Source organism: Melanerpes formicivorus, unplaced genomic scaffold (genome assembly GCF_026170545.1).
Source record: "Melanerpes formicivorus ecotype bairdi unplaced genomic scaffold, bMelFor1.0.p_v2 SCAF_50, whole genome shotgun sequence".
Taxonomy (NCBI): domain Eukaryota; kingdom Metazoa; phylum Chordata; class Aves; order Piciformes; family Picidae; genus Melanerpes; species Melanerpes formicivorus.
The window spans coordinates 1,520,120-1,534,950 of NW_027142402.1; the positions used below are offsets into that span (position 1 = coordinate 1,520,120).

General features: G+C 46.7%; 1 protein-coding gene across 1 annotated transcript in view; it reads right to left on the bottom strand.

The window, feature by feature from the left end:
• ASCC3 (activating signal cointegrator 1 complex subunit 3) overlaps positions 1-14,831 on the bottom strand; it is a 144,730-nt gene that overhangs the window by 100,950 nt on the left and 28,949 nt on the right. Inside the window, exon 11 of the mRNA XM_068160441.1 lies at positions 6,324-6,488. Coding sequence (XP_068016542.1) covers positions 6,324-6,488 — 165 coding nt within the window. The remainder of the gene's footprint in view (positions 1-6,323; positions 6,489-14,831) is intronic.

Genomic DNA, 14,831 nt, shown 5'->3' on the forward strand with positions numbered 1-14,831 from the left:
GGAAGGGATTCACATCAGTTATTTGATGGGGACAGGCTGAGAGAGTTGGGGCTGCTCAGCCTGGAGAAGAGAAGGCTCCAGGGAGACCTTAGAGCAGCCTTCCAGTACCTGGAGTGGGCTACAAGAAAGCCAGAAGAGGACTTTTTAGAAAGGCTTCTAGTGATACAAAAAGAGGGAATGAATTGAAGCTTAAGGAGGACAGATTTAGATTGGAGATGAGGAAGACATTCTGTCCAGTGAGGGTGGTGAGACACTGGCACAGGTTGCCCAGGGAGGCTGTGGATGTTCCCTCCCCTGGAGGTGTTCAAGGTCAGGCTGGATAAGACTTTGAGCACCCTGTGCTGGTGGGGGGTGTCCCTGCCCATGGCTGGGGGTTGGAACTGGATGATCTCTAAAGGTGACTTCCAACCCAAACCTTCTCTGAATGAACCTGTGAAACTTGTTGACTAAGAAAAGAATTCCAAAGCTGTCAATCAGGTGATCATTTCCTCATCTTAGGAGGGAGAAATGGCCAAGCCCAGGCAGATGAGCAAGCCAGAGGTAGCCAGGCAAAATGCAATTACCAGCAGGGTAGTGAAGATCCTACACAGGACGTTATCTGCACCTCCAACGCTGCACAGAGTGCTTTTGTTACCAGGCAACCATCTAGTTAAGTAATTTTATAAATGAGTTTTGCTTGCTTCCAATGAACCTTGAAAATCCTCTGATCTCAGCCCTGCATTTAGAGCATATTTAAAAATCTAGAGGTACTGAAAAAGCCCCAAAGTCCCCATGCAGAAAGCACTATTAGAAGCCATATTCTTTCCCCTCAGCTAAATACTAAGCTTGCAATCCTGTCCCTTAAGAAATGACAGCCTGAATCTACCTGTGAAGAGAGCACAATGCCCTGCACAGTGCCATGCCAGTCCTTCAGTGACAGAATGCTTCTGCATGCTGTGCTTGCCCTTGTGTACCCAAACTAAGAGCCCCAGAAGAAAAATGGACTCTGCTGCAAATCAGCTTAACTGCTTTGCTGTGTTGTGAAGGAACATAAAGTGCATGGCAATGGCTGTCACCTTTCAGACTCCAGGGATCTATCATGCAAAAGCAAAAGGAGATTGACCTGTTGGAGAGTAGTTTAGGGGAAAGGGAACTGGGGGTGCTGGTGGACAAGAGGTTGCCCTTGAGCCAGCAACTTGCCCTTGCGGCCAAGGTGGCCAAGGGCATTCTGGGGTGGATTAGGTGGTGTGTGGTGAGTAGGTTGAGAGAGGTTCTCATTCCCTTCTACTCTGCCCTGGTGATGTCACATCTGGAATATTGTATCTGGTTCTGGGCCCCTCAGTTCAAGAAAGACTACTTGAGAGAGTCCAGCTAAGAGCCATAAAGCTGCTGCAGGCAGTGGAACATCTCCCTGTGAGGACAGGCTAGGAGCAGAGGAGCCTGAGGGCTGCCCTCATTCCTGCTGACAAAGATACACAGGGCAGTATTGGGAGGATGGAGCTAGGCTCTGCTCCAAGGACAGGACAAGGGGCACTGGGGGCAAGCTGGAGCAGGGGAGGTGCCACAGGAACAGAAGGGAAAACTCTGTCTCTGTGAGGGTGCTGGGGCCCTGGAGCAGGCTGCCCAGAGAGATTGTGGAGTCTCCTGCTCTGGACACATTGCAAACCCACCTGGGTGTGTTCCTGTGTGACCTGCCCTGGGTGATCCTGCCCTGGCAGCGGGGTTGGACCCAGTAATTTCCAGAGGCCCCCAGCACAATTTCAGGTCATTTCCTCTCTTCCCATCACCTGATAGGAGGGAGAGGAGTCCAGCCCCCCAAGGCATCAGACATATGGCTGCAGAACATATTGTTTAAAAATAACAGCCCAGAGCAGCAAGCAAACCTGGATTAGATTCCTCACAGGCTGATGAACTGACAGATTTTAAAGAGAATGCATAATTGAAAAACAGCAATTAAAAAGAGATGCCTCTAATTGCTTTCTAAGCCTATCTCCTAATGTCATCCCTCATATGCAGTAAATAAAACATCACCAGTAACAAGAATAGCAGGTGATTGGCAGAATTAATACCCCTGATGAGTGCCTCAGCCATACAGATACATCTAGCTTGATGGTCTCATTCAAACTGAATTTCTTTTAATTTAGCAGCTTCTAAAAGAGGCCACAGCTGCAAACCCAAACACTCTGCTCAGGAAACATGCTGACAGCAACAAGTGAATCCTGCAGCAGCCATACCAAGGTTTGTCTGAGGACTCAATCCCAGCGTGGTGGGGGGTGGAAGGGACCTCTGGAAATCAGCCAGTCCAGCCCCTCTGCTACAGCAGGGTCACCCAGAGCAGGTTGCACAGGATGATGCCCAGGTGGGTTTGGAATCTTTGCTGAGAAGGAGAGTCCACAACATCCCTGGGCAGTCACGAGGAAAGCAAGCTGAGAACTCCTCCACCATCTCATGGCCACTGCAGCCAAGGCTGTCTTTGATCTTCACACCCACACCCTACCCCTCCTTGTTGGTGAGCATGGGGTACAGCAAAGCACCTCTGCACCTTGGCTGCTCTGTTGCCTGGAGGAGGAAGTTCTCATCAGTGCATCCTTGTCCTGTTGTATTGCCCCACCTGTTATGTACCTAACAGCTTTGTTACCTGACACCAAACTGCAAAGCAACCAAAACCTAAATGTGAAGAGCAAGACAGTGCTGAGGGCAGTGTTTGTATGCCTAAGAGGGCAGCTTCAGCTCTCCAGAACATGAAAAATCGTTCACTATGGATTTCCTTTTAATTCATCATTCCCATGGGTGGGAGAAGGTATCAAACATCAGGTATCCCTCAATAGTCAGCATGCTTCTGGAGGGAAAAAATGCCTGTAAGCAGCAAAGAAGTCATCTAAATCACTGAATAATTGTGACAAAATAATTCAGTGTCCTTTAAAACCAGTGATTCCTCCCCCCTCCCCTTCAAGCTAATAAGCTCAGTAGGTGTTACAGCAGTGTGGAAAGTTTGATTAAAAAGTTTAAGCCTTTCAGTTTTACAACTGCATTATGCTCCAGCCTAAAACTGGAGACATCAAAGCTAGAAATTGGATTCAAAGAAGCTGTTTGATGTTATACCTACAACATATAACAGAGCTCAAAGCCATTTCCCCCCCAAATGTTTAGCAAAGCCAATTTCAATCTCTTGCAAACCCATTCTCTGAAATTTGCAAAGTGCAAACATGCACAAATGTGCAGCTCACAGCTCATACTGCTGGGAGTCAGACTGTCAGCAGCCCCAAGGCTCCTTCCAGGCCTTAGAAAAACACCCCAAGTCCAAATGCACATGGCCAAGGCTCACAGTATGTGCTGGGACTCAGGAAAGTAGAAGTCAAATACTCTGAAATGCAAAGCCAGGGCAGAGCTGCCAGTGCAGAAGGATATTCACAGAACCAGTGTGCTAGGGGTTGGAAGTGACCTCTGGAGATCATCCAGTCCAACTCCCCTGCCCTCTCCATCAGCTTCAAGCCATTCCCCCTTGGCCTGTCTCCAGACACCCTCAGGAAAAGTCTCTCTGCAGCCTTCCTGCAGGATCCTCTCAGGTATTGGAAAGCAGCTCTGAGGTCCCCCTGGAGTCTTTTCCTCTCCAGGCTGAACAGCCCCAGCTCCCCCAGCCTGTCCTCACAGCAGAGCTGCTTGGATCATCTTTGTGGCCTCCTCTAGACTCTCCCCAACAGCTCTGTGTCCTTCTTATGCTGGGGACACCAGAACTGGAGGCAGGATTGGAGGTGAGATCTCACACACAAGAAGCAGCAGCAATGAGAAACACAATCTGAAGGGCTGAAGATGCTTAATGCTTCCTACAGAATGGCTGAAGTCAGGAGGACATTCTCCAGGGCTGGGCTGAACATTCTGGGTTTAGTTCCTGCTCCAGGGACATTTATGGCTTTGTATTCAAATGCATAACCCAGAGCTATGGGCAAGGACCAGAACCAGAGAAATGCAACCCAGCTCTTCTTTCCCTTTTCCAAGGCATCATCAGAACATCATCAGATGTGGTACTTCTACACTTAAAACATCTGTAACAGCATTTTCACTAAGCTCAGTGAAATACTTCTGAAGTCAGAAAATTGATGTTAGCTTTTTTTCTTAGTCACCAGATCAAAGTGTCAGTAATTTCCTCACCAGCTCTGGATGTACACTGCAAACTCCACTGAGCTCTGCTTGCAGGCTCGGATGCTGCAGTCTAACATCTTTAAATCCAAACCCCTCCCTGTTGAAGAGGTGGAAGAGTTGCACAAACCATCTCCTGTTCCTCTCTTCCCAGGCTGTCTGGGAGGCTTGCAATTCAAAACAGTTTTGTCTGGAATATTGCACAATTCTAAGTAGTTCCACAAACAGGTTTCAGAGAATCACAGAATGGCAGCGGTTGGAAGGGATCTCTGGAGATCACTGAGTCCAACTCCCCTGCCAGAGCAGGGTCACCCAGGAACACATCCAGGGGGGTCCTGGAAGTCTTCAGAGAAGGAGATTCCACAGCCTCTCTGGGCAGCCTGCTCCAGGGCTCAGCACCCTCACACTAAAGCAGTGTCTCCTTATGTTGAAGTGGAACCTCCTGGGCTCCAGCTTGTAGCTCTTGCTCCTTGTCCTGTCCCTGGGCACCACCAAACAGAACCTGGTACCTTCATCCTGACACCCACCCTTCAGGTATTTATAGACATTGATCAGATGCCTTCTCAGCCCTCTCTTCCCCAGACTACACAGCCACAAGTCTCTCAGCCTTTCTTCATAGCAGAGATGCTCAAGTGCCCCCAGTCATCCATGTGGCTCTCCACTGGACTCTCTCCAGCAGGTCCCAGCCTCTTTTAAATTGAGGAGCCCAATACTGGACACAGTATTCCAGGTGTGGTCTCACCAGAATGAGGCCTTGAGCATTGTGGTCTAGTGGAAGGGGGGTGGGGGTGAGTGTTGGAACTGGATGATCTTTGAAGTCCCTTCCAACCCAACCCATTCTATGAATGAATCTGTGAATGAATTTCAGGAAGCACAACCCAAACACCAAAACAGGGCTGAGCACTTGCAGAGGAAGAACTGTGAACCATCTCTGCCCAGTTTTCTCTTCTGTTTAACTGTGAGGGTTCTCTCAGTGTACTTTTATACTGTATTTTTTCCCTCTCTTCAAGTGAGGATTCACAGTGGTCTCCAGGACTGCCTTTCTTCTCAGCTCAGAATAAATAAGGTCTTCAGAAAGGCAGTGAGATAGTTAATGTCAACTAATCTCACAACTGTCTCACTTAAGGAAGGGTTGCAAATGGGTAGCTTTAGTTCCAGATGAATTAAGCTTCAGCTTGGTAGGTAAAACAAACCTTGAAATCCTGGAAGATTAAAGCACCCTGGAGAGCTATTCTTCAAGTGAGTGTTGAAGCAAGACACTGCTCTATTACAATAAATGCACTAAGGGCAGCATTCAGTACCCAAGATGTAATTGCTTCAGGTTTTATATTCCTTAAGTTACCTGCACAGGCTTGATAGACACAAAAGGAAAGGATCCATGGGAGATTTGTGTCCAAATGAAGCAGAAATGATGCCAGTGAGTGATGCAGGGCAGGTAACAAGGCTCTAGACATCTATTTCAACCATCTGAAGCCTACAAAACTTCACATTAAAATGTGAATGAATCTTGAAACCTAACATGAAGACAATGGCCATCATGGTCCCTGCTAAAACCTCAGATGCTTCACTTTATTTTGAAGAAGCCTCAGGAAAACAAAGTTTTCCAAACCATCTAAGAAAGAAAACCCAGTATCAAGCAAGTCAGTATTAATAGAGGTTGGGCACTATCTTAAGTGCCCTTGAAGTAATCTAAGCTCCACAAAGCTCTACTCTCCATTAAATAATGAAGTTGAGCTGCTTCTAGGAAATTACTACTTAGGTTGGGTGTTGATCCAAGAACTTGACACTTTCTGTACTGGATTACAGCAGGCATCCACTCTGATGTGTTCCTGGAGGAGCTACAGTCAGATACTTCTGCCAATAGCTGAAGGGATCCTCCAGGAAGGCTGCAGAGGGATTTCTCATGAGGGTGCCTAGAGACAGGCCAAGGGGGAATGGTTTGGAGCTGAGGGAGAGCAGGGTTAGACTGGAGCTGAGGACGAGGTTCTTCAGTACCTTTCTGCCCAAGGAGGTTGTGGCTGCCTCCTCCCCAGGGGTGTTCAAGGCCAGGCTGGGTGAGGCAGGGAGGCTGGAGCAGATGATCTCTGAGGTCCCTTCCAACCTAACCCATTCTGTGCTTTCATTGGCCAAGCATTTCTCCATTCACACTCAAATCTCTCCATTCTTGACCAAACCAGATGATTCTCAGGGCTTCTTTTAGCTCTTACCTGACGTAAGGTCCTTGCTACTATACTTTCAAGCACAGGTCCTCTGTCTTCGTGCAACAGATGAACTTCATCCAGAATCAAGAGTTTTACCAGCTGAGAGAGGGCTACATCACCAACACTTTTCCTTGTCACTACATCCCATTTCTCTGGAGTAGTCACAAGCATCTGGTAGAGCAAAAATTAACAAGAAAAGGAGACATTAAGCATTCATAAAGAGATATCTGGATTCAAATGTATAAACCCCAGCATTTCCACATTCAGCAGAGTAAATGCAAGGTCAAAGCCATCTTAAGTCTCACCTATTTTGTATGTGAGGCAGTCTGCTGCATCTCCATGTGCTGGGTGATCAGCAGTATGAGCTAGCATGGAAAGACCAGCTACTAACTTCAGGCCATTCTGCATCACTTGAGTTCATTTTCCACATTGAAACCATCAAGCAGCTATGGAAAATCACCTCCTCGCCCATGGGGACAGAAAGAGCCAGCAGAGACTTGTAAAACCTTCATGAGAACTGCTAGTCCAAGCTTGAGCAAGAGCATTTCTCCCCAGCAGAGCACCCAGTTGCCTTCAGCACCACCAGCTTGTTAAGAACTGGATGAGGCCTTGAGCAGCTGAGTCAAGCTGAGGTGTCCCTAGCCACGGTGGGGAGTTTGGAGCAGCAGGTCCCTTCCCACCTGGGCTATGCTATGAGTCTAATTACTCCTGAAGAGACTTGGTGGTAGCACAGAAAGAGCTGTTCCAGCCCTGCCATGTTTCAAACTTCAGCACATGAAAGCCTGCCTGTGTCACTGATATGGTGCTGGGGGGGAGGTGTTTCTATCCTTTGCTAAAATATTACTGTGGGAGCATTTTGGTAGCAAATACAGATAGGATTTTTTTTGGTCAAATGCTTGTAACAAAATAGCAGGTGGAAAAAAATGCCTGACCATAATTCATGAACTGAATTGTAACACCACTACAGATGCAACTGTTAGCACCTTAGAAATGAGCCCTGTCAAGCACCAAAATAAAGAATTAGCAGCTGTCCTTCCACAGAGCCTTAATTAGCAAACAGTGAGGAAATGTATTTAGCAGTGCACATTAAGGCTCCAAGGTGTGAAATACTACAAGTGCAAGCTACTCAGCTCACTTGCTGAAGCTAAGCTGGCACTGTGCAGACTGCAGGCTTGGGGGTTTGTTTTCTTTCCACATGCCACTCCTGTTATCAGGATCTCTATTTCCAATGGGATCATTAAATTTTCTCTTTCTGAATGATGCCTAAATATCCATTCCAATGGTCTTTCACTTTCATCTTCTTTTAAAGCAGCAATGTTACTCCAAGTAATGACCTGAATTAAAAAGCTAGGCTTGATATACTGTCTCATTTAGCAAGACCAGAGACCTCCAGAGAATGTCTTTGCCAGGAAATATGATTGGGTTCTCTGTTTGTTTGTGCAGACAGAAATTACAGTCAAGGGGGAAAAAAAACATCCTCAAAAAAAAGCCCCAAACAAAGCCTCAAACAAATCAGCTCTGCAGACTCAGACCATAAAATGCATTCCAATACATAAAGTGCTAATTAAAAGTATCAGTTAAAAAGCAAATGTTGACCAACAGCAAATGGTAACAAAGCTACTGATTAGTTTTGCTTTGTTTTGCACTTCAAGTACTAACCAAAGCAGTGTTAGGACACATCTCATCATGAGCTTTAAATGAGGTAGTGGCATTTCTGGAAGAGAAGGCTCCAGGGCAGACCTTAGAGCAGCCTTCCAGTAGCTGAAGAGGGCTACAGGAGAGCTGGGGAGGGACTTTTCACAAGGGCTTGTGGTGATAAAACAAGAGGAATGAGTTGAAGCTTGAGGAGGACAGATTGAGACTGGAGATTAGGAAGAAGTTCTCTATAGAGTGAGGGTGGTGAGACACTGGAACAGGCTGCCCAGAGAGACTGTGGATTCCTCCTCCCTGGAGATGTTCAAGGCCAGGCTGGATGAGGTCTTGAGCAACCTGGGCTGGTGGGAGGTATCCCTGCCCATGGTAGGAGGGTTGGAACTGGATGATCTTTAAGGTCCCTTGAACACCTCCAGGGAGGGGACAGCCACAGCCTCCCTGGGCAGCCTCTTCCAGTGTCTCCCCACCCTCACTCTAAAGAGTTTCTCCATAATCTCCAATCTAAATCTCCCCTCCTTAAGCTTCAATCCATGCCCTCTTGTCCTATCACTCTCAGCCCTTGTAAAGTCCCTCCCCAGCCTTCTTGTAGGCCCCCTCAGGTACTAGAAGGCTGTTCTAAGGTCTCCCCAGAGCCTTCTCTTGTCCAGGTTCAACAACCCCAACTCTCCAAGCCTATCCCCATATTGGAGTTTCTCCAGCCCTCTGATCATCCTTGTGGCCTCCTCTGGACCTGCTCCAGCAGCTCCATGGCCTTTTTGTGCTGGGGGCCCCAGAACTGGAACATGAACTGGGATGACAGGCTAAAGGGACTGCTGTTCCATTTGGGGTCACATCATTCTGCTTACGAAGAAGCAGAGCAGTTGGCTGTGAATCACCAGGTTAGGCAATTGAATTCTCCCTGCTCCATTATCTTAAAAGTGGATCCTCACAATGGTCTCTTAAACACCTGTTCCAGCTTTTTTTTTGGAAGGTGAGGCATCATTAGCCAAGCAGGCATGCATGGCAAACCCCAAACATCTCCTCACTGGAGGCTTTTGCTTTAGCAGACCTGGCAGTAACCTAACTGGTGGGACTGACAATTGGCTTATTTAAGTTTGCATATTACGATGAAGTCAACAAGCCCAAACATGCCTGTGGCAATTGCTCCTCAGACAGATTTCTCTAAGTTTTTATTCCTGACACAAATGAAAAAAAGAAAAGAGAGACTTCAGCTATTACTTAAATAACAGACTTCTGAGTGCCTTGATGAAATGATTACAAAGGCAAGGCAGTGCTGGATTTCTTACAGCAGAGATTTTCATGGAGGGTCCTGAGAAGAAAAATGAAGCATTTCCAACAAACAGTGGGAACCAAAGATTGAAAACTTGTCTGCTGTAATCAGCCCCATTCAGAAAGCAGGACCTGCTGCCAGGGGGCTGTGCAGCAAAAGAACTCCAACAAACTGATCAGGAGTAAAGGCTCCTCTGGAGCTGCAACACTGCTCGCATCAGAGCTGAAGTGCAAATCAAAGCCTCCCAGTCTTTCAGGCCCTAGAATTAGCCACTAACACAGCTCCAGAGGACAAGCTGAGCTGATGAATTACAAGTCCTGAGCAGAAAAGAAACAAAGATGGCAAAAGCTGCACAAAATTCTGAGGGAGCAAAGCAGGGGATGCAGGACACAAAACATTTAGAGAGAATCTCTTCCAGGTGGACGATAGAGCAGCTGCTTCACCTCCCAAAAACGTCACTCACCTTCAGCTTCCTAGGTCAGAAGTGTGAAAATCCACACAGTGCTACCCACAGTGTGCTTCCAAAGACTTCATCTCTAAGTTTGAAGTCATATTCCTGCCTGCACTGGGCACTAATATCACACAAGTGTTTCAGATGGAAAAGCTCTCCAAGGTCATCCAGTCCAACCAGCAACCCAACCCCACCATGGCCACTAAACCTTGGCCCCAGCTGCCATGGCCACAGGGTTCTTGAACACCTCCAGGGATGGGGACTCCACCACCTCCCTGGGCAGCCTCTGCCAGGCCCTGACCACTCCTGCAGCAATGAAATTTTTCTGCATCTCCAACCTAGCCCTTCCCTGGCACAATTTCAGGCCATTGCCTCTCCTTCCATCACCTGAGACTAGGGAGAAGAGACCAACACCTCTCTCCAACCTCCTTTCAAGGAGCCTCAGCCTGCTTTTCTCCAGACTAAGCAATCCCAGGTCCCTCAGCTGCTCCTCAAGCCTTGCTCTCATCAGCTCTGTTGCTCTGAAATATTTCTAGAAGGAAATGACAGAATAATCTTGAGATTGTAACAAACAAATCCAGAGGCCTCTGCATGAGGGAAATATTGCAGCTGGCAATGTTCACAATGATAAAGCTTGTTTGTTGTGGCAAGTACCCCAAATTATCTCCCCAAAGCTTGATCGACTCCACAGGCATTTCATGACCACAAATGTGGTCCTCAAATTCACTGTAAGAGCTTTAGCTGTGCAGGACCAGAGACAGAAGACTGCAGACAGCTACAGCCATCCAGCCAGAGCAGCCTGGCAGGCAGCACGTTCTGCAGCCCCACAGGAGAGCTGCTGCTGTGGCACAGTTGGGAAATATTTCCTTTCTAATCAGTGATGCTTTGGAGCTTCTCACAAATTTTAATATTAGATACCTGGTAGCACCCCCCATGAGGGACACTTTACCACTTGGGCACTCTCTGAGGCAAAACTTCATCAAAACAAGTCACTTGCATAATGCTGGGTTTATTCCTCTTTTTATTGCACTCTTCCTCTGCCTGATTTATTCAGGCGCTTCCCCAACCCTCCTGTGAGCTGGAGCTCAAGCAGGGAGTGCAGTAAAAGCACAGGGAAAGGAAACCAGAGGGCAGCCATTCAAAACAAGGATTTGAGGCAGGCAGGGAGGGAGGGAGGGAGGGAGCAATAAAGAGTGAATGCAAATATTTTGGTTTCCATAAAGGAGAGAGAGCCACCTGATGCTGGGCTCTACACAGCCACAACAGAAGTCTGCCTCCAGTAACAGAGAGTCCTCACAACACAGAGGTAAGCAGGTGAGCAGCCTGCCCACTTTGGGTGAGCATTTGTGGTGTAATGCACACCAGTACAAGATCTCATGGATAGACAGACAGACAAATACAAGCATCTCAGAAACACTCATAGGTTCATAGAATGGTTTGGGTTGGAAGGAAGATAAAGATAATCCAGTTCCAAACCCCCTGCCATGGCCAGGGAACACCTTCCACTAGACCAGATTGCTCCAGGTCTCATCCAACCTGGCCTTGAACACCACCAAGGCTTTAAGTTCAGACATTAAGGTTTAAAGTCTGATGCCTTCAGCACAGAACTGCAAGTCCCAGAGACCACAAACTTTATTTCCAAGTTCCAACACTGCATTTAAACCTTAGTACAACACTCTGACAGGGACAAAATAAACTGGAATCAAACCCAGTACAACCAGCCAGGCTGATGAATTGGGCAGGATCCCTGCTCCTTGCTGCTGAGAAAGCACTGAAGTGGTTTATTTCTTACTGAAAGAACATAAAAAGCTTTAGGTCTGGAGTAGCCACATGAATCCAGGGAGAAGCTACAGAGAACAGTAAACATTAGGATCAGAGGAGCTGCACTGAGGAGCTCTCTGAGAAGAGCACTTGCTCTGTGGAATTGTTTTTCTTCTAGGAATAAAGTGTGTTTGGAGGCAGTGCAAACCTTATTTTAACAACTGCAGTGGGGAGGAACAGCTTGCAGGCTTTGTCAGATTTAGCTCTCCTATTGTAAAATATATAATGAGCCACTCAGCCTTGGAGTTTAAATAATGATCCAAGCCTTTCAAAGGAGTTTGATCCAAAACATTACCCTCTCTCCCTCTCTGCTGTTAATCAGCTCACTAATTAGTTATCCTAACCCCTGATACACTGCTGTCAGCTCTGATTGATGCCAATAGCTCCCTTAATCAGATCTGACAACTTCCAACAAGTGCTGGTCTCTTGAGACACTGCATCCAGCCTGCTTCTGCTCAAGTCTTCCTAGGGTGAGCTTGCATTTCCTTCTCCCTCAGCCCCTTTTATTCATACAGCAGAACAACAACAAACCAGGAGCGCAGAGCAGATTTGGGTGGTTTCAAACATCTTTGTAGAGCAATATTTGGGCTAAAGCTGAGAGCTTGTTCACTGGATAAGAACTGTTGCTTGGTTAGTTGCTTGCCCTGTGGGTTTGTTTGTTTTCTTTTTCATAGAATGGGTTGAGTTGGAAGGGACCTCAAAGCTCATCCAGTTCCAACCCCCCTGCCACGGGCAGGGACACCTCCCACCAGCCCAGGATGCTCAAGACCTCATTCAACCTGGCCCTGAACACCCCCAGGCAGGGGACATCCACAACCCCCCTGGGTAACCTGTTCCTGGCTCTCAGCAGAATGTTGGAAAAGTTTCTGTAATGCTCCATACCTGAAGCTCTGCTGTTAACTGCAGGCAGATGCAGCAAGATTATTTGCCATATTAAGTGTGAAATTGAAGCAGAATGGTTTTCTTGTTCCACAAATAGCCCCAACAAACGTTGGACAACCTAAAAATATTCTCTAACATGCAAAACAACAGCCTGGAGGATACAAATCCCAAATTGCTCTTGGGTTGTCAGTAATTTCCTTGCACTTTGAAGTGACCAGAAGCAGTTAAATATGAGAAAAAACAGACAAAGGCAGCAGAGGTAAAGGTTCCCTGAGCAACCTGTCCTCAACTTGACTCAACTAAGCTATCTTTTGGCTGTGGAATATTCACTCAGCAGGCACAGCTGTTATTCTGCAATTTTTACATCTAAATCAAAGATAATTTGACTTCTGAGTACCTTTAAATTGTACTCTGGGAGAAGAGTCTAACTTAATGCATCATTTGCATTAACTATGAAAGGCTGCTTTTTTATCCTGTAAAATTTACTGGGCTTAGAGGGGGGGAAAGGAAAAGAGTATTTGGAAGCACAAAACAGTTGCTCAGTAATTTTGCAGCCACATGGACTCCTTTTTGCACAGAGCCTTTTTCAGCTCTAAAAGACCATTAAAGCCAACAAAAGTACATCATCTTCCCAACTTCTTCAGGGATAAAAGAGTAATGCTAACAGACACTCTGGAAAATCAGATCCCTGCAAGTTTTGCTAAGGATTACATCCTCAGTGCTCCAAAAAAGCCTCAGAGACAAACCCTAACAACAACAGCAGCAAGAAGAATTTAATAAAGCTAATATTGTAATCACTATTTAACAACAGTTACTAATACTTTAATAGTAATAATTTAACAGGAATGCCTTCATTATTCAGCTGCAGTTAGTCCACAGCATGAAGTGCCTCAGTTTCAGGATCTTTGTTATTAATTGAGGAACTTCAGCTGAGGAACTTTTTAATGAATCTTCACATCAGCTCCTGGGCTTTGGCTCCCCTACCCCTGGCCCCTCATGCTCAAACAGCCACTGGTCTCCTGCTCCTGGAGCCACCTCTCCCATGGTTTTTTGGGCTGCTTCTCACAATCACTTCTGCAATATTCTACTGCAATGAGTTGAGAGAAATCCCCAATCAACAAGGAAAAATCCCCAATCCACAAGGAGAAATCACTAATCCACAAGGAGAAATCCTCAATCCACAAGGAGAAATCCTCTATCCACAAGGAAAAATCACTAATCAACAAGGAGAAATCCTCAATCAACAAGGAAAAAATCCTCAATCAACAAGGAAAAAATCCCCAATCAACAAGGAATTTTCTCCTCTGTAAAACCATACACAGGGGGGGAAAAGTCATCTTCTCAGTCCCAGGCATTTTCAGTGTAATTTCAATAGCCAACAGGCAGAAGGATTCTCACTAAATCTCTTTCACACACATCAAACAGTGACTTAATATTATTTTTTAGCAAATACTTCTCCAAAAAGTCTTTGCAATGGCATCCTTGCAGATCATTTCTTAAGGAGAATGAGCAGAAACACTGCTTGAGGAGACTGACTGGGAAGTGACTGAACTGGATCTCCCAGTTTTCAGCGAGTAACTTCTCTTGTGTGGCTGGAAGTTCCACTTGGAACGTTAAGAGCCCTCCTTGATTCACCTGCAGGTGACACTGTTGGTCTTAGCCATGCAAGCAAAGAGCTGCAGCATTCCTCTCCAGACAGTCAGCTGCAATCTGGATCAATGGTGTATCCAAAAGACAATTAGTTTCCTTTTAATTGTACACAAGGACTGTCCAAGTTCCCTGCAACACCACAGCTCTGCAGACAGTGATTAATGCAAGAGCACTGGGTACAGACATATTGAAAGTGAATTTATTCTGATAAAGCTTCAAGTGAAGGGAAAAATGGGTGCTGGAAGGGGGCCAAAACAAAGTCTGTCCTGAGAGCAAGGGCTCTGCATCCAAGCTCAGAAGTTGTATACTTTCATATACACATTTTAAAGCAGGACCAGGGCAGTGATTGTCCTCCTCTGCTCAGCCCTGGTGAGGCCTCACCTTGACTGCTGGGTTCAGTTTTGGGCCTCTTATACCAAGAAGGGCTGGAGTGTGGCCAGAGAAGGGCAACAAAGATGGTGAAGGGTCTGCAGAACAGGGCTGGTGAGGACCAGCTGAGGGACCTGGGGTTGCTTAGCCTGGAGAAGAAGAGTCTGAAGGGAGACCTCATGGCTCTCTACAACTCCCTGAAATGAGGATGGAGCCAGGCTGGGTTGGTTTCTTCTCTCTAGGAACAAGTGATAGGATGAGAGGATGCTGCCTCAAGCTGCACCAGGGGAGGTTTAGGTTGGACATTAGAAGAAACTTCTTCCCTGAAAGGGTTCTCAGAGCCTGGCACAGACTACCCAGGGAGATGGTTGAATCCCCATCCCTGGAGGTGTTTCAAAGAGGCAGAGAGGTGGTGCTG